We start from the raw sequence: 24,324 nt of genomic DNA, 5'->3' as shown, positions 1-24,324 counted from the left end.
TAACTTTTTTTTAATAGTAATTGATTTTCTTATATTTTTTTTCAAGTTGGATTATGTTTTGAAGAGATTAGTTTTTCATGTTTTGAATTTGAGGGACATGAACGATCATGCATATAATAATTAATCCAGTGATGAGGCATACATAATTGTGATTTTAGTGTACGTGCGAATAATTATTGCGCATATGGTACGTGAACGAGCATACATATAATAATTATTTCAATAATCATCTATATACTATGATTAAATATATAGTATATAGATGATCACATGATTGTGTTTTTATTGTACACGTGATCAATTATTGGGCTTGGAGCACACTCACACATATAATATATGCATGATTATTGTTTTTTATACATGGAATTACTTTTTCTCAGTGTACTAGTTTGGAAAATAAATTTCTTCATAGAAAAATTACAACGGACAATTAACTTGAGGTTCTTGGATGGAACCTCTCCACCTAACATCTTATTGCTGGCAGCATTCTCTCTTTCATTGATTATATGCATAAAATTGAATGCTCCCAGTCCATTTATGCTAATTTCCTAATTATATGCATAAAATCAAGTTTGGTGGAATTGTAAGAGTATATATATTTGAAGGGAAATATATAGTTATAATATTAACTTAATATACTTAAAAAATAATAATTAAAACTTCAATTTAAATACTAGTCTTGGGATTGAAACAGAGAAACAAAAACAAAAAGTCGCGGTCCCTTTTGATGGTGTTGGAAAAGACAACGCCTTTTGTCTTGTAATAACGTGGAATATTCTTCCTATCATTTTCTTCGTCAATGAACATAGCCAACACCATTCATATGGATGTCGTGATATCCGTTGAGAAATAATAGAAGAAAGATGTCCTTGTTGATATGGAAAACTAGCCAATGACTTTCGTGCTACTGTGTTTTTTTTTTTAATATATATTTTTAGTAATTCTGATTTATTGATATGATAAGAGTTTGTATTTTAAAATAATGCGTATTTAATTATTGATTTCTAACTTATATAAAAAGAATTTTAAGATGTTGAAGTATTGACATCTATAAAAAGAATTTAAATATCTAATTTTCGTAGTTGGTAAATATTTGTATTATGAAAAAACTTCTTTTGATATTAAGATGGTGGTAATTTGTACTTCAAATTGTGATTCCGTATTTAAAAATTTAATTTATAATGTTCATTAATATTCCATATCCTCAAAACAAATAACAAAATATTCTGATTATTTATGAAATGTTATTTAATGACTAAAGAATTTTTATATTAAATATTACAACGACATTATCATTAAATTAAAAAAAAATACCCTAGCCACTGCCTTCAATCTTTTTTCCTTCATTTTTTAAATCCCAACCCTAAACCTCAAATAATTGCTTGTAGTGTCAAACGATTAAAAATGTATCTTCTTATGATCAAATGATGAATTCTGCATTTAATTGGGTCGATTAGGTTCAAATTCACAAAGAAAGCTCGTTTAATTCTTCATAATTGGAATTATGTAGGGTTTTGTTTTTTAGGCAATTTTACCTGTTTTCTTATTCACAATCTTAACAATTTATTTTTATTTTTGGCAGTAAATAAGAAGAATTTAAATTGATTGATTTTTTTCAAACAGGAAGTGGCACCATGGGCGTCTCGGGGAAATAGATTAAAGCATTGGTTGGTTTAAAGAAGTCTGAAGAGTCTTTGGACAAGGAGGAAAATGTTGGTTTTATTGTTCTTATTTTTATCATGCTGTTTTTCTGTTTCAGATTTTGATGGTGTTGTTCTTTGACCTGATAGGAGGTGTTTGAAAGTATATAAATAATTATTTTACTTAAAAATATATTAAAAAAATATTTATTTTATTTTTATTTTTAACATCAATACATTAAAATTATTAAAACACACTAAAAATATTTTTTTAATCTAAAAACAATTTTAAAAAATATCTAAAAACAGTTTCAATTGTATTTCTCTTGGTGATGCAACTATCGAGGTTGGTACTGTTGATGTGCACTCAATTTCTTTTAAATGGGTTTTTAAACTGATATTTGTTAATATAAACATGTTTAAATTTCGTGTTATAGCAGTGGTTATTAAGATTTTGGTTTTGATTTCATCTGTAAGAAAAAATCTTGAAGAGAGAGAAAATAATGTTTAAAAAGAGAAAAATTGTGGTTTGAGAGAGATGTTTTTATTTCATTTAATATTATATATATAAGGGTATTATAGTAAATTTATCATATTTGAAATATTTTATTGATGAGATGTAAATTGTACCTTTTTAAATTATAACAGTTAATCATAATTTGAATTAAACTATTTAAGTTTTTTTTTTAATTATTCACATAATTAATGATACCTAACTTGTATAAAATAATTCTAAGATATTGAATTGACATAACAAAAAAAATTTGAATACCCGATTTTACTAACTAGATATATTATATAATGATTAATTTGTATTATAAAATATTTATTTTGATAATATTAAAATCTTTGCTTAAGAAAATTCTTGCACAATTAATTTGATTTTTAATCAAGCACTCTTCTGCCTAATGGTGCTTTCACCTCAATTTTTACCAGTTTTTTTTTTTTAATTTCAAACACTTTTTCCTTTTTTTTTAATTCTACATTCTAATTTGTTTTTTTTCTAATTTCATTCTTTAATATTTTATTAATTTTATATTTATCATCATAATTTTTTTTTATTTTTTTTATCGTAGTCTCAAACAAATATCATGATATTTGATTAATACTCAATTTTTTACAAATATCTATTTTTTTTATTATCATATCAATAAATAAAAAATAATTTTTTTTTAAATAAACTCAGTGGAGTAGAGTCCATGCATGATTCGGTTTACGGGTTTTTGCATCTTAAATCATAAAACACAGGACGATTCAATATGTTGTCATCTCAATATTAAAAAAATCATCTTGAAATATTTTTAAGTGAAACCATGCTTTTACCAGATGTCCGAGTTTCATTTGGACCCATCAAGTTACTAGATCATATAGAGTCAACTCTCATGTGAGCTAGTTTTAAACCCAGGCTAGATAAGAAGTGAAGTTGGAAGTTTTTAAAATTGACTTGTTGAATTTGGTTTAATAACAATACCAAATAATTTTTTTTTCTAAACCACCATCTTTCATTTTTTTTTTCTTTTGGTTGAATCTTTTATACCTTTTTTTTTATATCAATTTTATTATCCAATATTTGATTGATTTTAAATTACTTTTTATAATTTGTTTCGATTTATTTTGTACGAGGTTATTGTAATCTCAAACAAATATTCTAATATTTAGTTGATTCTCAATTCTATAATTAAAAAACTATTATTATTATTATTATTATATTATTAAATAAAAAATAATTTTAAAAAATAAAATTATTAAATTTAATAAAATCCTAGAAACAAATTTATAATTTAATCATAGTTTGAAAGCACAATTCTACGAACAAAAAAAAAGTGGAGCACAATTCTACGAACAAAAAAAAGTGGGGCACACCACTAGAAAGCTATCAATAAGTTTTTTTTTTTTTTGGGCTACCTACCTAGACGCTTGTGTATCTAACTTGTTTTTCTATTGTTTTTATTTTTCTCTCAAATTAAGACTTAAATGCACCATATAAAATTATTATTCAATTTTTTTATTTTTCTTAAATAATATTATAGGCTTGTTTTATGGGAATTCTCTCTCTCTCTCTCTATTATTATTATGTGTGAAAAACAAAACTCATGGATATATATTTATTTAACATAAAATCTATGTTTTTAAGATTCTGAATCCATGTTTTTATATATTTTTCTCACATTTATCAATATTTTTTTTCTTCAATTATATTGAAAAATACTAAGAATTTGTTTGAATTTTTAATTTTAGATTTGTTTTTAAGACCATAATGTAGTTTTTCTTAGATAACAGTGCTTGTAATTTACAAAATAATATATTGGGTTAATTCTTAATTTTACGAGTATTTTTTTTACTGTATTATTAAATAATTTTTTTTTATATAAAAACAAAGTCAGGTTGGGAGTTTAATTCCAAGTAACCTGCTAGATTAGGTGTATTGATAATGCCAAAAAATTCCACGAATATTTTTGGATCTCATGAAGTAACCTAGATATAATGGAAATGAGTTCAACAATACAACTAGATCTAAAGATATTTCTCAATAGTATATAAGTCTTCATCAAATATTTATGATGTAGATAGTGATAGTGGTTTCATGTGATTAAGATAGAAGAATGTGCTTATATGAGTTTTTATTTTTTCATTCAACTCATTACGTTGAATACTACAAAATTATACAAATCAAGTTTTGGTGCTAAGATTCACTATTTAAGCTTAGCATAATAATATATATGAGCACTTAATTTTAGACTTTAATTTGATGTACAGTCAACAAAAACATGGGAAAATGTGCAGTCAGTCAACAAAAACATAATTATAGACTTCTGCTGCAGAATGTGCAGTCAACATGACAGAACACATGAATCACACATTGTGTGGTCCTAGCTAGCTCTTGTTCGTTAACATATAACTCTATATATATCGTCCCACAAACTGAATTATAGCACATCACAAATTCACAAGACTCACTCAGATCTCTCAATATCTGCTTCTCGTTAAGTATCGGTGATATTATCAATGGCATTTCCCATCAATATTGATGGCAACTTCTCAGCATCCTTTCATCTTCCTAGCCTTGAGGTAAGGTTTCGGTTCACATGTTGCATGTTAATTTGTTTCTGGTTTCTTATATTGCTTAATCTATATTTCACTTTTGCAGAATGAGCTATGCCTCAGACATGGAAAAATGGTGAAGGAAGCTGGGTGTATTCTCAGCAATACTGCTGGAAAAGATCCACTGGAAGGCTTAGTAATGATCGATACACTTCAACGCTTAGGCATTGACTATCACTTCCGAGAGGAAATTGAAGCTTTTCTAAATACTCAATATATGAACTTTAGTTCTCCAAATCATCTTCCTCTTGACGTTTGTGGAGTTGCTCTTCGCTTTCGATTATTGAGACAAGAGGGTTATAATGTCTCTCAAGGTGAGCAAATTAGAAAACAATATATAATCATTACCGAGATTTTAATCATTTACTTAACTCTTATGTTTAGCTGGTACGTAAATTTGTTTTGTTATATGTTAAAATTCGATGAATTAAAAACATGATGACATGAAGAATAATTCGACACAGTAAGATAAATTAGGAAATAACACTTTGTAATGGACCGCATCACCACATTCGATCGGTCATCAGAGGAAAAAGCTCCCGTGCTAGATTGAGGAGGCCATGAGAACTCCAAATTATCAGAAGATAACTCTTGTCACTAACTTTAGGCATGCTTACATCCTACTTCCCCCAGAGTTACTGCTAAGACACCAAAAAAAGAAAAAAAAATCCAAAATATTTTATAGCTCTTCTAAAGCCTCATGATATTTCTAACTTGACCCTACATCAATTTGGTCCACGCTTCACCACTGCTTTAGTGCCTATGTCGAGGAATACAAGTCATACTCCAATGCTAGATGTAGATTAGTATTAGTGCATCTGAAAAATAAATAAATTATTTACCATCAATTTTTTTTTGTTGTGTCTGTGCTATAGAGGTGTTTAACAACTTCAAGAATGAAGAGGGAAATTTTCATTTGATACAAGAAAATGACGTAAAGGGTTTGATGGCATTGTATGAAGCTTCACAACTGAGTATGGAAAGTGAAGATATACTTGATGAAGCTGGAGAATTCAGTGCCAAGCTACTTAATCATCATGAATCAGAAATTGTTGCAAATACATTGAAGCATCCTTATCACAAGAGCTTGGCAAGGTTCATGGTCAAAAACTTCCTAAACAATATTGATATCCGAAATGAAAACATCAAGGTTTTTTCAGAGTTGGCGAAAATCGATTGTGAAATTGTACGATCTATACATCAGAAGGAAATTCTTCAGATTTCAAAGTAAGAACTATATATTGCTTGAAATGCACTAACAAGATTAAATTATCCTCCTCTAATGCAAAATCTTGTGTTTTTTTAGTTGGTGGAAAGACTTAGGCTTGGCTAAGGAGTTGAAATTCGCAAGAGACCAACCTCTAAAGTGGCACATGTGGTCCATGTCTGTCCTCATAGATCCTAACCTCTCTGAGCAAAGGGTCGAATTAACTAAACCCATCTCTCTGGTCTACATCATCGACGACATTTTCGATCTTTACGGGACGCTCAATGACCTCTCTATCTTCACAGAAGCAGTCAATGAGTATGCACCCTCGTATCATCTCTGTCTTTGATTCTTCTTGTGTGTTTTGTTTAAGATTTTCTAATCCATCAAATCATTGCCTGAAGATGGGACCTCACACCCGCTAATCAGCTACCAGAAAGCATGAAGATTTCTCTCATGGCTCTTTTCGACATCACTGAGAGCATTAGCACCAAGATTTTGGAAAAGCATGGATGGAACCCTATAGAATCCTTACAGAAATCGGTATGGATTTATTTATTTACAATTCAAATATGCTAGAACCAACCAGGAATTCTCTCGCACACATTATATTTTCTGCCTAACATTTGTCATCAAGGATCATCTATGATACATGTTTGCCATACTCTTATCTGATTGTTGCAGTGGAAAAAGTTGTGCAACGCATTTTTAGAAGAAGCAAAGTGGTTTGCTTCTGGGAAATTGCCAAAGCCAGAAGAATATTTGAGGAATGGAATTGTTAGTTCAGGTGTGCATGTGGTGCTGGTTCACATGTTCTTTCTCCTGGGCCAGGGCATCAACAAAGAAACCGTTGATTTTGTGGATGGCTTTCCTCCCATTATATCATTCACAGCAACGATCCTCCGTCTTTGGGATGACTTGGGCACTGCTAAGGTAACACTATATAATCTGAAAAGGCTATAAAGTCAATAAACAAAGAAAATAGCATTAATGATGATTTTATATGATGATTGAGACATCTTTCTTTGATTGAATTCAGGATGAGAATCAAAACGGTCATGACGGGTCCTACTTGGAGTGCTACATCAGAGAACATCCAAACGTTACGGTTGAAAGAGCGAGAGAGCACGTTAGCCAATTAATTTGTGATGCGTGGAAGAAACTGAACCAGGAATGCCTGTCTCGGTCACCATTTTCACAGTCTTTCACAAATGCTTGTCTAAATGTCGCAAGAATGATTCCTTTGATGTACAGTTATGATGACAATCCTGGTCTTGCAAGTCTCAAGGAGCACATGAGGTCACTTGCTGCTCATTTAGAAAGCAAACCTTTCTAGGTTGAAGGAGAATATGCTACTTAATTCAGAACCCTAAAGATCTATACTTTTTTATTTGCATTACTTTTAATAAGATTTGGCTCCCCTAGTTGGGAAAATATTTAATGGAATTACAATTCTTGTTCTTATTTATTAATTAAAGGCTTCTTCAACATATATATAGGCAATATGTTCCGATCGATCACTCCCTAAACTATTGGTATCTTTTTTATTGACCATTTGCAATCAAGAACATCTCAAATCTTTCTTCATCAAATCTTTCTTGCTGCTCAGTTACGTAAGCCATTTGCAATCAAGAATATCTCAAATCTTTCTTCATCAAGCCTTAATATTTTGTGATTGTTAAAGTAAGTTAAAAAAATATCAAAATAATATGTTTATATTTTGTATGATTGAAAGCTAAAAAAATCATAAATATAATAAAATTATATTCAAAATCTATTTAAAAATTTCAAGAATAAAAAAATGATATGAACAATTTATTATTAGTATTATTATTTTCATATCAGATATATAATAATTGAATAAAATGATTAAAATTCAAATAAAAAATTATAATAATATTTAAGAGCCATATCAAAAGTCAAAATAAAAAATAAAAAGCAAGTGAATCTAATAAAAAAAATTTAGAGTGCCAAATAAAAAACCAAAAAAAAAAAGAAATAAAGAAAAAAAATTATATGTAAATTACTAAAATTTAGGGTATTTCACGGTATATTTGATCTGTGAATTTTTACTGTGAAATGTAAATCTGGTATTTGATACATTTTGTTTTTTTCTTAAAAAAATTAAAATTATATATGCTTTGTTTTAGATTTATTTTATTAATTTATTCACTAGCGTCGGAGGCAGGAATATCATATTTGTTTCCTACGTAATATTGACTAACGCTAGAGTTGGAAATATCTGTAGCCGAATATTCACTGGCATCAAAGTTAAGAATATTATAAGCAGACCATCAAAGATAAAATACAATAAACCCTTAGCAATTTAAGATAATACCAGCGATGCAGCCCACCTCAAGTAGAACGCTTAACGAGTGATAATTTCTTTCCTTTTGTGTAACCAGTCTCGTATCATATAATCTCTGCTGATCAATTAGGTTTTCTAGTGACCATAATACTAGGTGGCTACTCCTTAAACAAGACTTTTTCCTAAAAGAACAAGATGCCAGCAATTATGCTCTTTCCGTTAAAAATTTAAATTTTTTAAGGTCGTCGCGATGTCGGGTGCACGACAATATCCTTACTATTTTTTTTTCTCATCTCAAATTGTATTACAATTACATAATTATAAAATATACCAAAATGCTAGGTGCAATACTCAAAATGTTTTCCCGTTTTCATCATCTCTTTTTCAATTGCAACCTTCATTGACTAATTTCTTATATTTTATTAGAAAAAGATAAAATTCAACAGAAGATGATCAAAGTGTAAAACAAAAAGAAACATTTCTAGCCAATCTCAAATTTACATGAAAAAGTGATTTTCAGTCCATCTATTCTCTTTTTTTCTCCATTTCACTTTTTTTTTTCCTAGAAGTTTTACTTGTAGCCTAAAATCTTATTTTTTTAGTCTTTGAGTTTTAGTGAGGAGAGAGAAGCTCGTTGAAAAACAATAAAAAAAAAGAAAGAAAGTTGGTTGACTATATTTTGGTCACTATAAAGGATGTTCTTAGTGTTAATGAGTTCAATGAAAATGATGTTTTTCTCTGAACATGACAAAAAAAATAAATCGGGGTCCATTTGATTTTTTAATTCAATCGATTTTTGTTTTTTAAAGTGATTTAAAAATGTTTTAGGATTGATAAATAATTTTTATAGATTTATATTATATTGTAAAAGTGTTTTTACCTCTAGCTGAAAATTAAGCTTTTAAAGGTCCGAACACAAGAACCATGATTTTCTGGTCACAATAGCCTGAGGAGGGCCAGAGGTTTTTTATTAAAGCCAGAAGTGTGGCCCTGCACATGGCATTTGGTCTCTTTTTTATTTTATTTTTTTTAATACCTTTTCAATGATTGTTTTTATTGATTTAACTCTTTTTTTGAATAGTAATTGATTTTCTTACATTTTTTTCAACTTGCATGTTGTTTTGTTTTGAAGAGATTAGTTTCACATGTCTTGAATTTATTTTCTTTTATATTTTATATAAATTAGATGTATTTTTAAAAGAGACCATAAAATATTTTTTTTGTCATTTTACATTCCATCTTGGTGTTAATGAATTCTATTCAACAAGAGGAGTTTCTTTGAGGTGTTTTTAAACCTCCATCTTGTTGGAAAAAGGAGATTGAGATTAAAAAATTTGTTTTTCGATTTTATTTTGTGTTTTTGGATCAATTTATGGATGTTTTGAGTTGAAAAATCACTTTATTGATTTTATAAAAATATTTATTATATATTTTTAGATAAGAATAGATTGAAAGATAGATTTTTTTGTCCAAAATACCCAACTCGATTTTTCAACCACCATTCCTGTGGTCAAAAATTGGGAAAGCAAATGAGGTGTATTACTCATACATGTTAATTTTATTACATTTGTGACATGATAATGAAAACATTATTTTTTAAGTTTTGTTTTCATGATCATTATAATTTTTTGCCTTAACAAATAAATAGTTGGATAAACAAATTGCCAAAAAAATTGCATTGATAAGATAAAGAGGTTTTAATTAAAAAGATGTCTATTTTATCCTTATTTTGGATAGTTATGAGTCTTTTGAATATTTATACTAACTTTTTTATCCTTATTTTGGATAGTTTTGAGTCTTTTAAATATTTATACTAATCTCCTTTGGTTTATATTAGATGAAGTACATTGCTTAAAAAAACTATACTTTTAGATGAGAAAAATAGATTAATAAGAGAAAAAATAATTATAATATAAAATTATCTTATTTTGATACAATTTAAATTAGTACTTTTTTTTAAAAAAATGACATATAATTTAATAAAAAAAATTAAATAATAACTCGTGATACAAAATATTTAGATATTTTAATCTGATTCTATCTGTTAGCTTTTTAATTAATTTAATAATTTGATAACGGTTGCACTTTTTTTTTTACATTGAAAAATAACTTATAATACAACCTGGTAACCATTCTAAGAATTTGAATGATATCTCCAGGTGAAAATCATACTTTTACATTGAAAAATAACATTATATGGTTGTCTCTAACACAATACTCAAATTTATGCTTCTAAGAATTTTAAACATCTACTTTTGCAATATATATATATGCGACCATAGTTTTTATAGAAAAAATAATAACCACTGTAGTAGAGAAACTATGTTCCCCACTGGAAAAGGAAAAGAGGAAAAGCACTACAAGATTTCACAGTTTTACCGACGGAAATATTCCGTTGGTATGTGATTAAGATTTCATCGGTAATTTATTTACCGACGTCTACACCAACGGAATACATCCATTGGCTTTCCTTTCATCGGTAATACCATATTCCATCACTATATCAGTCGACAAAAAAAAAAAAACATTTGCCGATGGTTTTACAAACGAAAATTGTGTGCCAAAAAAAAAAATTCCCGCTTGAAATATACCAACGGATTTATCCCGTCGGTGATTGTGTGATAGACCGACGGATTAAAACCGTCGGTAAAATTATCGGTGAATGTTTGGAATACCGACCGAAGATATCCGTCTGTACATTCGTCGGTCATTGTGGCAGGCACTGTAAAATATCGATGGATTACGTCCGTCAGTAAATTGGTCGGTGAATCCCTAACACCGACCGAATATATCCGTCTGTAAATTAATCGGTGACTGTGACAGCTACTGTCAAATGCCGACGAATATATTCCGTCGGTAAAACCCTCTGTGATTATTTTTAAATTTGTTTTTAAAAAATTATTTAGAATACATAATATAAAATTATATAAATTAATGGTAATAAAAACCAATTATGCAAATAAAATTTTTATTAAAATAAAAAACAAAAGAAATAAAGTTAAATAATATTCATTACAAACTGAATATGTTTAAAAAAAATATTAAATTAACTATTAAAGTTAAATAATATTCATTACAAATTAACATAATGGCGGAGCTGGAGGAGGAGGAGGAGGCTGGTTGTTATACGGCCAAAAAGAAGAAGGCGCACAAGTATCACCACTCTGTGATGCCATGTTCATGACAAATTCGCGAAGCTGGTCATGGTCCGCTTTTTGTTGTGCATTCTCCGCTTTGAGTTGTGCATACGCCGCTGATAGGTGGTCGTATTTTTCGGTGAGCTGAGCTGTGTGTTGCTGCAAGGCCACGAACTCCTTAGATTGGGTGCTCAATACTGATTGTCGCGGGGGGCGCGACGTTGTCTGGCGACGGCGGAGGCTCTCTGTCGTGCCTCCCGTGTGAGGTGTTGTGTGTTGGGAAGGTTTTCAGATTTAATCATAAAATTATAATTAATGTTTAGGAGTCGCCACCTAGTATTATGGTCACTAGAAACCTATGGTCTGCGAGAGTCTGAGTAAGGGATTGGTTGTGCAAGGGGAAGACGCATCACCCTCAGTGCACCCTACCTAAGGTAAGCTGCATTGTTGTTTGATTTTTTTTTTCTAAGTTGAGTTTCTATTCGTTGGTCTTTTCTAAGGCTCAAGGCAGATCTCTCTTCGTGAGAGAGTCTCTACCTTATCGGGTTAAATCCTAACCGTTCTAAAGTCTGAATTTTAACATCGTATTTTTAAACTTTGTATCTTAATACTTGAGGGTGTACTTTATCGTGTAATTTTACACCCCACAAATATTAAAGTCTACATCTGAATCCTAAAAAGATTGGAAAAAGATTTTTGACATGTTGGCCAAATCCTAATGGATAATCATAAACTGGTTATGATATCCATTTTTTATTTTTATTTTTAACATGAAAAAGATGCAATTTTTGTTTTTTTATGAAAAATATGCTTGGAAAAATTTTAGAATTTGGCCGTATGCAATAAAAAATATATATATTTTTTAAATGTTTTTTATTTATTTTTTTTTGAAATATTTCGGAGAAAACCGGGTATTTTAATACCGGAATTGTATTTTAGAATGTAAATATACAACCCGATATTATGCAAAATTGATAGAAAAATATTTGAGAAAATCACATTTTTTAAAAAAATTATTTTTGAAATTTTTTGAATTTTTTTTTTAAAAATGGGGGCCGGGCCGGATCCAGCCCAGCCATTTGGGTTGGGCCAAAACTGGCCCGGCCCAAAGCTAATTATTTTGGTCGCTGCATGCAGAATGAATTCTGCATGCAGCGACAGCAGCAGTGAGCAACAGGGGCGGGCGGTTGATGCAAGGCAGGGATGGAGAACCACCTGAGGCGGTGAGGGCCTGTGGTCGTGCTGGTGGAGAGGCTGGTGGCGGCGTTGATGGAGAGCTTGGCCGCCGGAGTTGCTACTGCGCAGGAAGAAGAAGTTTGCAGAGGAGAGAAAAAGGCCGGAAGGAGAAGAGAGAGAGAGTCGTGGTGGCTGCTTGGTGGTTGTGCTGGCTTCCTGTGGTGGAGCTGGTGTTCGTGGTGGTGTATAGGCTGGGTTTGTTGGTATCCTCGCCGGAGAAGGCAGCTGTGGAGAGGTAGAGAGAGAGCTGCAGAAGGCTGACGGGGAAAGAAGGAAAATGGAAACAGGGGGAGGCTGGTTTTTTGCTATTTTTGGACCCGATTTTCTCCTTCCTCAGGCCATAAAATCCACCTCTATTTATAGGAGGTGGAAGAGGGAAATATTTTCTACAATGGAGAAAAATTTCAGCCCTTGATTCAGATGGGAAGGATCCCAACCGTTGGCTCAAAGTAGGCATGGTGCACTGTCAAATTGTCAAATCTGCAGCTACAGGCTGCCTGAGTTGGCCTCTTTGGGGTGGTTCCACGTCCGTTTATTTGCCAGTGAGCCGGTGAAAACCATACCCCGACTTAGAGGGATGTATGGTGATCAGTTTTGTGCAAGGTTTGACAAATTTGGTGGACGTTAGGTGCATTAAATGCACCTGCAAAGGAGGTGACTGAACCAGTTTTTCCGGAAAAAAAGAAGAAGATAATGAATAGTGTTCAGGATTCTGTTTTGGCCAAAGTGCATTTCCGTCCTTCCGCGTTTAATTGCTTTCAATTGAACCCCTAATTGACCCTAAATGTTTGCAATTAAGCCCCTGATGACCTTCAATTGGAACCCTGAAGTTACACGCCTTTCGCAATATGGTCCTTGCTCTCGGATTTTGTCAATTTAACCCCTAATTGACCCCAAAACTTCAATTTGCTTGCAATTTGGCCCCTGATTTCAATCAATTAACTTGGTAAAAATTAAATTTGGTCTCTTAAAATTCCAATCTCCTCAATTAAGCCTAAATTAGGCTCCCAAACTTATTTTTTCACCAATTAAGCCTCAAATAAAATTAATTTGACCCATTTAAAGTATAATTAAGTCCTTGCACTTAATTAAATCCTTCAATTGGACCCAAATTAATTCTTGAACATAATTAAAATTTAATTTGTCCCATGATTAAATCAAATTGGCCTATTAAAAATTTAATTATGTCATTGAACTTAATTTTTATGCAAATTCGTCCAATAATCATTTAATTTAACCTTGAATTTGCATTTTGTCTCCATTTTTGGGCATAATGGGGTATAATTAGGCCTTGAATTTCCTCTAAAAATTACAGCTTGATTTCCCAACCTGCTTTCTCCACGTTGCCAGCCTTTTATTTTATTTTTTGATTTTTATTTTGAAAAAAAGTGAATTTTTGGGGAATAACCCGGAATTGGGTTATGACAATGATTAGGAGCTCCCAATAGTTGAAACACTACGGGCCACCCGCAAGTTCTCGGTTGTAGTGTTGGAGAGGCCGTAAATCCGATTTTTATCGGGTCCACCAGACGATCCAACCTCCATCCACAAATTCGGATCGAATTCCGGATGGTTCAAAGGATCGTCCCCATATCTCTCCCTCAACCAGCTATTATAGGTCTCCTGAAAATAAAAAAAGTAATCATCATATTCAATTCAATAAAAATAATAACTTACAAAATAAAATGGTTGAACAAACATACCACGAAGTGTCGAGCATGGTTGTCAACGAACTGTTGCGCCCCCTTTTGGCGGTCTTGACTTCGCACGTGAGTCTCCACAAACAGCTCCATCGGGCTCGGCTCACGTCCAAGAGACGTAGCCTATAATGAAAAAAGATTAATTAACAACAAATTAATTTAACGATATATTTTATTTAAATTAATCTTACCATCCGTTCGCATGTGCAGCAAACGGAACGAAGCTGCCGATGCGCATTGTCACCGAGCCATGAATTAGCCAATTCCGGTTGCCAGTACCGGACTATGAGCATCTTGTGAACCGCTCAGACGTCACGTGCTCAAGATAGTGCGGCCATATATCTTCCAGGATGTATATCGGTTTGAAATCCCTCCAAACCGCCACATCGTTCCAGCCTTGGAAACCCCTATCTCTCACGGTTGTTTTTTGCCTTTTTTTGTGCTTCATACCAAAAATCACGCAACCTACTTCCATAGCGAGAAATTAGAAGTTGAAACATAAATTTTTTTTCTAAAAAAATCTTGTATTGTTTTCGATGTTACCTAGTTGCCGCGTGATTTTCCCACACCCTCCTCACAACTTTGTCATGCGCCCTGTCCCAGACGAATTTATGCTGTGTATAAATAATTAGATAAATAAAAATAATAATTTATTTACAATTATATTGATAAATTATTAGAAATAAGCTGGAAATTAGAAATTAACACCAACCTCAAATCTGTTAAACCATGCATCGATTTGAGGTATCCATTCAGGATGTCTGGATACCTGACTCTATTGAAATAATGGAATCTCCATTGATGATTTAAACGCCGATGATATTACTCGGGCAGCCTCAATGTTTGTGAACCTGAAAATAAATTAAATTCATGAAATATTGATTAGATGTTCATAAATTATGTTATAATTTAAAAGAAAAAACTAAAACCTTAACAAACTTACATTGAAAGGTCGTCCTTCCACTGTGCATCGTACTTGCGGGTGAACTGATTCCGCTGCGAAGGCACGCCACTTCTTCGCTGTAAACCCGCACTAGAAGAGGCAGCATCGGTTGATGGTGCAAGTGGCGTAGGTGCCTCTTCTTGAGAGGCACCTAAGGATACCTCATCCTCGCTGCTAGAAGAACTAGCTGTGACCATACGTGAGCGACCAGCTCTGGTTTTCGTTCTACGCATCTACATAATTGTATACGAATAATTATATAATTAAATTCGAATGTTAAAAAAAATTCGACAGCACCTCCCCTATACTGGATACTACCCAAATCCACAAACCTACAAATATTGACAAAAGCCACAACCAATTGACTCCATCTATACTAATATTGTATATAACATAACATCTATACATATAACATTCATTCTAATTACAAGGTAAATTCAACATTAACAACATATTCAATCATTATATAAATACAAACAATAAAAAATATTCAATAAATTAAAAAAAAAACTCTAGACTAACAATTAAAATTAATGCAAATAATTAAACACAAATCATGCAATAATGTAGTAAAATTACTAATTATTCCAACATATTCAAATACTTATTCTAAGGTAAATTCAACATTAACAATTACAATTCAACAAATTATTCAATCATTATATAAATACAAACAATAAAAAATATTCAATAAATTCAACAAAAACTCTAGACTAACAATTAAAATTAATGCAAATAATTAAACACAAATCATGCAATAATGTAGTAAAATTACTTATTATTCCAACATATTCAATTACTTATTCTAAGGTAAATTCAATATTAACAATCACAATTCAACAAATTATTCAATAATTATGCCAATACAACAATAAAATATATTCAATAAATTCAAAAAAAAAAAACTATAGACTCTAGGAATGAAACATGCTTACCTTAATAATGTGTTGATTTTAAGACTTTATCTACATTATAAAAATACACCAAACAAAAACACAAAAAAAAAAGCTAAACAAAAAAAAACCCTTAAAGTAAATGAAATAAAGGAACACATACCTTTTAATCTGATGAAGATTCACATGAACACTTGCTAGAGATGTAGGTGAATGCCTTGAAGAAATCAGAGGAAAAAATTTGAAATTGAAGGTGAAGAACGGAAGAGATGAAAAAATGAACTGAAGGGGTGGTCGTTGGGATATATAGGCCAGTTTTACCGACGGATTCACTGACGGAAAATAAAAAAATATTATTTTAATTTATTCCGTCGGTGACGTTCGAAAATATATCGGTAATTTTTGAATTTCGCACCAACAATTTTAATTACCCTCCATATTTTTCGCGTTCCGTCGGAAAAATCACGCGGTCAGAGATGCGTTTAATGCACCGCCCTTTGGAATTTTCACACTCCGTCGGTGATTTTATCGGTAATATTATCCGCCGACAATTTACCGACGGTCTTTGGTCCGTCGGTACATTCATCGGTGATTGTGGCATTTCCAGTGATTATTTTCGTGTGAAATGCCGACAAACCTTATTCCGTCGGTATGGACATCGGTAATTGTGGCATTTCAAGTAATTATTTTTGAACTCTCTGTGAAATGTCGATGGACCTTATTCCGTCGGCATAGACGTCGGTAATTGTGGCATTTCAAGTAATTATTTTCGAACTCTCTATGAAATGCTGACGGACCTTATTCCGTCGGCATAGACGTAGGTAATTGTGGCATTTCAAGTAATTATTTTCGAACTCTCTATAAAATATCGACGGAATAAGGTCCGTCGGTATGGACGTTGGTAAGTGTACAAGAAAGATTATATTTGTATTGCCTATTTACCTTCATGCAAACACTTAAATGATAAACTGTCCATCGCACAAAACAATAACAACAGTGCTTAAACAATACATATTTCATGTTACAAGATATATTATCTATAATCTATATTACTTGAAAAAAGGCTTCATTCTGATAGTTAGTCAGAATTTTCTTCTTCTTCGTCATCAATTGAATAGTCATCACCTTCATCGCAATCTTCAATATGGTCATCATCTTCATTGACATTTGCTTGTCCACTAGAGTTCAAAACAACATTCAACTCCTCTGCGTTAACATCAACAAGACTATCATTGAAAACATGAAAATTTGAATTTTCTTCCAAGTCAACCGAAGGAGCAACACGAAAACACATATATACACTTACTGAATAAAAGGTCCCAACTCATCACAGTTAAATAAAACATTATTGTGTGCTTGTTTGAACTCTATTTCTAACAAATATCTTCCTCTTACGGCATTTTTAGGTGTGGGTCGTCCAGGATTAGAGAATATCGACAAGTTCCTACTGGAAGAAACTTCACCACCATCATCATGTCATGGAACGCGATTGATTCTCGTTCTCAGATGAGGTTTGAAATAGTACGAGATAAATGTTGAGATCTCCTCAACAATATAGGCCTCACATATCGAAGCCTCAACATGCGCCTTGTTCTTAACCTTTTTCTTGAGATTGAACAAGTACCTACATTGAATTAATCAAGTATTTTCAATGAAGAAAAACAAAGAAAATACTTTTACATATGAATTACATTGCAACTGTAATATCTAACTGTTCGAATGGGTACATCCATCTATAATGGACCGGTCCTCCAACTTTTGCCTCGAACGGTAGATGTATGGGAGATGCTCCATTGAGTCAAAAAATGATAGAGGGAATATCATCTCAAGTTTGCATAGTGTCTCGACGATATTCATTTCAAGCCTCTCAATGTGATCAACGTTCAACTTGCTGGAGCATAAATCTCTAAAGAAATGACTGATCTCTGTGAGTGCATCCTATATCCCCTTTGGCAACAAATTTCGAAAAGCTAATGGGATGAGTGTTTGCATAAACACGTGGTAGTCATGACTTTTCATTCCATACAATCTGCATTCCTCCATATTAACCAGCCTTGATATGTTCGATGCATGTCCATCCAAAAAACACAGACTATTAAGCCATTTGTTGACTAGTAGTTGTGCGTTTTTCTCTAACACGAAGCTTGCTCTTGGTTTTGCGACTCGTGACCCATCACAAACCAACTCCATATTTTTTCGGTTACAGAACAACGCTACATCCAATCTAGCCTTGATGTTGTCCTTTGTCTTCCCCTTCACATCCATAACGGTGTTGAAAATGTTCTTAAACACGTTCTTTTCAATGTGCATGACGTCAAGGTTATGACGAAGAAGATTGGTCTTCCAATAAGGAACCTCTCAAAAGATACTTCGCTTTACCCAATTATGGGTCAAACCAAAACCAGGGAACTTCTGCTTACCTGATTGGAGACCGTCACCCACGCGGCGTCGGCTTGGCGATTTTTTCTTTATGCGTTTTGCTTTGATTGGTTCGTTGGAGTCGCCACCTAGTAATTTATTGAAGGCTACTTGGAAACCGGATATACTGGTCTTGTCAGAGATTCACGGGTAAGAGACTGGTTGTGGTTAGGGAAGGTATTAGCACCCCTAACGCACCCTACCTGAGGTAAGCTGCTTCGTGATTTTGACGTGTTAAAGAAGTTTTAAATTTTGTCTTTTCATCGGATATTAGAAATACAACTTACGTATAAGTTAATAATTCTGGACCGTGAGCAAATCAAAATATTAAATTCTTCTTTAATCTTTGCAATTTTATCATAAATAAATAAATAAAGCATTCATAAAAAAAAAATCAAACACACACATAATACACTTTCACTATTTTTTTTCTTTTATTTTTCTTCTTTTTGTTTTTTTTTTCATCTACACTTCAAAATACAAATTCAAAACTAAACAAAAATTACATTACAGAATTTTAAATTTACAAAATAGCCCCTAAAAACTCCATAAATTGCAGGGAAGGCCTTCTGCACCGCAGCAACAGTGGCGGCGCGTGGATTCACGCGCCGCCGCCGCTGAAGGTGGCAGAACCGGTGGATCGGGGCCGTCTTCCTCTTCTCTATCTTCCTACGCCGGCGGTGAAGGTCACCGACACCTGCAATAAGGGAAACAACGCACAACAACAATTGATTTTAGTTTTGTTTTTCTCTTTTGTTCTGCAGATCTGCATCTCTCTTCGCAGCTCGGTTTCTTTTCGTTTCCCCTTTCTTCTCTGTTTCAAGCGGTCGGCGGTGTGACCATAGGGCTGCTGGCCTTTGGGTTTTGTTCGGTCTGCAGCTGTCGGTGGCCGGTGAATCTGTGGACGGCGCTGCTGTGGCTGGTCTGTGGGCAAAAATTGGGGGTTGGGTTACAGAGAGGCTGAGGCAGTGAGAGAGGAGAGGATGGCTTGTTGGGCCCTGTAAGGGTTGAGGGAAATGGTGTTGGGCAGGGGGAACTGTGGGAAGAGAGAGATGGTCGGGGCTCCCTTTGTTTCTCTGGTTTCGGCTGGGGAAAGGAGCGGCTGCTTTGGATGAGAGTTGAGGAGCTGTCTTGTGGTCGGCTGATTCTCTGTGGAGGGGAAAGGTTGAGAGAGGAGAGGCTGGGAGAGGGAAGGTGAAGATGGCCGGGGGGGAGCGGCCACGGAAGAAGCAAAATCCAGAACCGGTGGGGGGGGGCAGCGGCTCTTTTTGTTTTTTTCAAGTGGGGAGCGCTGCCGTTTGGTTAGAGGTAGGTTTAGGGTTAGGGTTTTTTTATGGATTCCCACTACTTTGCAAAATTGCCCTCCCCTGCTCTTGTGTGTGTTGAAGACCAGTATTTATAGGCAAAAATGTTGCTAGGTTTCCAACTTGATCCCTCAACTTCTTTTTTTTTTTGTAAATTTGATTTTTCTTAATTTTTTTTTATTTTTTTTTAAAACAAGCAATATCAATATCGACTCAATGAGGAAAATCAATAACTTTAAAAATGACGCGTGAAAAGTTGAACGCGTTCGAAAGACCTTTGAAAATTTAAATTCTTTTTAGATGACGCTGAAAATGCTAAAAACGATGCAAATGTATTAAAAACGTATTTTTTGGATTTTCAATGCTTTTCGCTATTTTTGGATTTTTTCTGAAAATTTATCAAAACATGGGTCAAAAATTGGGTAGCAACAATGTTGTCCTTTGTCTTCCCCTTCACATCCATGACGGTGTTGAAAATGTTCTTAAACACGTTCTTTTCAATGTGCATGACGTCAAGGTTATGGCGAAGAAGATTGGTCTTCCAATAAGGAACCTCCCAAAAGATACTTCGCTTTACCCAATTATGGGTCAAACCAAAACTAGGGAACTTCTGCTTACCTGATTGGAGACCAAAGACAATGCCACCATACAATTTTACAACATCATGCAATTCTTCACCAGAAAGACGCGGGGGTGCAACATCCTTTTCAACTCTGCCAACAAAGAAATCTTTTCTGTTCTTTCTGTACCTATGATTATATGGCGAGAAACAACGGTGACAGTCAAAAAAAGAAGCTTTACCTCTGTTTCTTAACGTGAATGCCTTGTTGTTTTCCATGCAGTATGGACATGCGAGTTTCTCATGCGTGCTCCAACTAGAAAGCATTCCATAAGCTGGAAAATCATTTCTAGTCCACTTCAAAGCCGCTCTCATAACAAAATTTTGTTTCCTCGAGATGTCATAAGTCAAAGCTCCAGAGGACCACAACTGCGTCAACTCATCAATCAACGGACGAAGACAAACATCTATATTCCGCCTCGGATTGCTCGGACCTGGTATGACCATAGATAAAAACATGAACTCCGGCCTCATACACATCCCCGGTAGCAAGTTATAAACCGTTAGTATGACCGGCCAACAAGAATAAGGAGCAGCAAATGACCCGAATGGGTTAAATCTGTCTATACACAACCCAAGACGCACGTTCCTTGATTCAGCTGAAAAGTGAGGATGCACACTATTAAAGTGTTTCCACGCTTTGCCGTCAGAAGGATGCACCATTACTCCATCAACTGCATCATGTGATTGGTGCCATGTCATGTGCTCAGCAGTCCTTGGTGACATGAATAACCTCTGCAGTCTAGATGTGATTGGGAAGTATCTAAGTTTTTTATATGTCACTAGAGTCTTTTCCCTACCAGTTCCGGGTTTGTAACGGGAATGTCCGCATGTCATGCACTCGGTCATCTCAGCATTTTCAAGGTAGTATAACATGCAGAAGTTAGGGCACATGTTAATTTTCTGGTATCCTAAACTGATGGGTTTCATCATGGACTTCGTAGCATAGAAGTTCTCTTTCAGCTTGTTCCCTTCAGGTAAAATGCTTCTCGCCCATTCAATAATCTTGTCATACCCGGCCTCACTCAACCCGTGATCTGACTTGATGGTGAACACCTGTGCTACGACCGATAATTTACTATGGTTCGTGCAGCCATCCCATAATGGTTAGTCAGAATCTTTCAACAAATCAAAAAACCTAGCTGCATCTGCATTAGGTTCTTCTTCTACAATTGGCATTGACTGACATTACCTTGATTCATTCTCATTGCATCCATAACCATATTCATGTAAGGATTAGTGTTGTCATTTGCTGCTTCATGCACGTTGCTAGCACTAGAAGTTGACCCAACCACCCTTTCTTCCATTCTCCTCTTACTAACAAATACTTCTCCGTGTGCATATCAACACTGATAATTCTCCATAAACCCTTTGCGTAGAAGATGCATCGTTACAACATCTGGATGCAGATACTTTTTATTTTTACACTTCCTGCATGGATACCTAATACCGCCTCCAATAAAATTTCTGGGAAAAGATGTTGCGAAATTAATAAAACCCTGAACCCCGTTACAATAATCCATCCTCCGCAATCCTTGAGGTGAATCTCGATACATCCATGAACGATCATTCATGACTTCTATCGAATCTCTATAAAATTATGATAACAACATGTATTAATTAACTATGTTAGGTAAATAAATTTGCAACAAACCAATTACAACTTCTCATAAATATTAAATATTCATTATCAATTATCAACGTCCATACAAATTAATACATATATATCAATTTACAAAAATTACAACTCCGCAATACCATTGATGATAAAAATTAAAACGGACCCATTAAACAAGCTATTAATTATTTCAAAACAACACATGTAATTCGATAATTCAATAAAGTTTCAACAATTTACAAACAAATACAATCTTACAAAATCTAAAACAAACCATAACAGGTATAAAATTATACATTCATATACTACAAGTTTGTTTGAGAAATAACAATAAAACATGTACATCTACTAACAAAATACATATACTAAAAAAACAATAAAAACCATGATATTTAAATGTTAAAATTTTAAAAAATAGAATTACTTACAAAAACTGATAAAAAATCATAGGTAAATCAGAACATGGATGCTGTGACAAGAAGACTTCAAGATATATGACTTGTTGTGCTGAGAAGAGGGAGATTTTTTTTGGGAGGGGGGCTGGTTGTTTGCAGTTGGGGAGAGTTTAGATGAGGAAGAAGAAATAGGGGAGAATAGGGTCGAGTGAGAGTGGATGTATTAACTTTTGCCGACGGATTCACCGACAAAATATTTCGTCTGTGATTCCGCCGACTATTCTAACAGTAAATAGGACACGTCACCGTACGGAGCTGCCGTTTTGAATCCCTCGGTGATTCCGTCGGCATTTTCATCGATGAACCGATCTCATCACCGTACGGAGCTGATGTTTTGAATCCCTTGGTGATTCCGTCGGTAAAAAAATACCCATAATAACCTCCACGTCAGCGAACTGCCCTCTTTTTTTAATTCTCAACATTCTGTTGGTAAGTCCGTCGGTAAATACCGACGGATGTTTTCCGTCGGTATGTGACGATGACATTACCGACAGATTGAATGCTGTCGGTAATGGCGACCTCAAATGGCCGACAGAATTATTCCGTCGGCAAATCCGTTGGTATTAAGCGAGTTTCTGGTAGTGAAGTCATAGGATATGATGGTAATTTGACATGATTTAATCTTAGATTTTTCTAACCAAGCCATTTCAAATCCGAAAAACATATCAAGTGTTGATAGAAAATTAATAACATATCATGATTAAATCCCTTATAGAGTTTTTATTTGAATAAATACATATTAGCAACACTTTTCACTTCAATCAAACATAAACGTCATAGTGTTTCAATGATCGATCATATTTCAAAAATATATTTAAGAATTCACATATGACCTAGCTACCATGATTAGAATGTATCATGAAAATACACTTAATTAAAACATGCTAAATGTTCTTTACATGGAATCATGATATATAACACACAATGATTTGATTTGACTACTTGTATTAATTGTAAATGCAATCCAACATGTCTTCAATTGGGGAGAAGAAGGGAAAGGAATCTGGCTTTAAAATAATTAGTACAATAATCATGCATGTAGTATATGCGTGACCAGATGGTTGTGATTTTACTATTCGAGCGAATAATTATTGCGTATGTGGTACGTGAATGATCACACATCTAATAATTAATCCAGTTATCAGGCATGTAGTATATGCGTGACCAGACGGTTGTGATTTTACTGTAAGAGCGAACAATTATTGTGCATGTGGTACGTGAATGATTACACATATAATAATTAATCTAGTACTGATCAGGCATGTAGTATATGCATGACCACACGATTGTGATTTTACTGTACACGCGAACAATTATTATGCATGCGGTACACGCGAACAATTATTATGCATGCGGTACACGCGAACAATTATCACGCATATAATAATTAATCCAATAATTAGATATGTAGTATATGCGTGACCACTCAATTGTGTTTTTATTATACACGCGATCAATTATTGCACATGTAATACATGCACAATCATGCATATAATATATGCATCATTATTGTTTTTTATACATGGAATTAATTTTTCTCAGTGTACTTGTTGCTACCCAATTTTTGACCTATGTTTTGATAAATTTTCAAAAAAAAAAAAAAAAGGTTTACATGTGGCGATAACATAGAGCATCAGGGCTAATATTAAAGAAGCAATATATCAAGAAGATAATTACTGAATCATATATAATTACTGCAATATAAAATACTATAGATATATAATTTGATTCGTGCTGGTTATAG

At 33.4% G+C, this 24,324-nt stretch overlaps 1 protein-coding gene across 3 annotated transcripts in view; it reads left to right on the top strand.

The window, feature by feature from the left end:
• The first annotated feature begins 4,555 nt into the window (after positions 1-4,555).
• The window catches only part of LOC7490764 ((3S,6E)-nerolidol synthase 1), a 31,007-nt gene continuing 11,238 nt past the window's right edge, over positions 4,556-24,324 (top strand). Inside the window, exons 1-7 of one of the 3 annotated variants that reach the window (XM_002305599.4) lie at positions 4,556-4,709; positions 4,789-5,056; positions 5,618-5,969; positions 6,049-6,267; positions 6,354-6,492; positions 6,634-6,882; positions 6,989-7,395. In XM_002305599.4, the coding sequence (XP_002305635.4) occupies positions 4,647-4,709; positions 4,789-5,056; positions 5,618-5,969; positions 6,049-6,267; positions 6,354-6,492; positions 6,634-6,882; positions 6,989-7,285 (1,587 nt within the window). In that variant the 5' untranslated portion in view covers positions 4,556-4,646 and the 3' untranslated portion in view covers positions 7,286-7,395. Of the gene's footprint in view, positions 4,710-4,788; positions 5,057-5,617; positions 5,970-6,048; positions 6,268-6,353; positions 6,493-6,633; positions 6,883-6,988; positions 7,396-24,324 lie in introns of those variants that run through there. The other 2 variants (XM_052451833.1, XM_052451834.1) reach the window with 2 other exon arrangements.

The sequence above is a fragment of the Populus trichocarpa genome, chromosome 4 (assembly GCF_000002775.5).
Source record: "Populus trichocarpa isolate Nisqually-1 chromosome 4, P.trichocarpa_v4.1, whole genome shotgun sequence".
In the NCBI taxonomy this organism is placed as follows: Eukaryota; Viridiplantae; Streptophyta; class Magnoliopsida; order Malpighiales; family Salicaceae; genus Populus; species Populus trichocarpa.
Note: the sequence above shows the minus strand (reverse complement) of the source record. Positions and strands in the feature narration are given on the sequence as shown.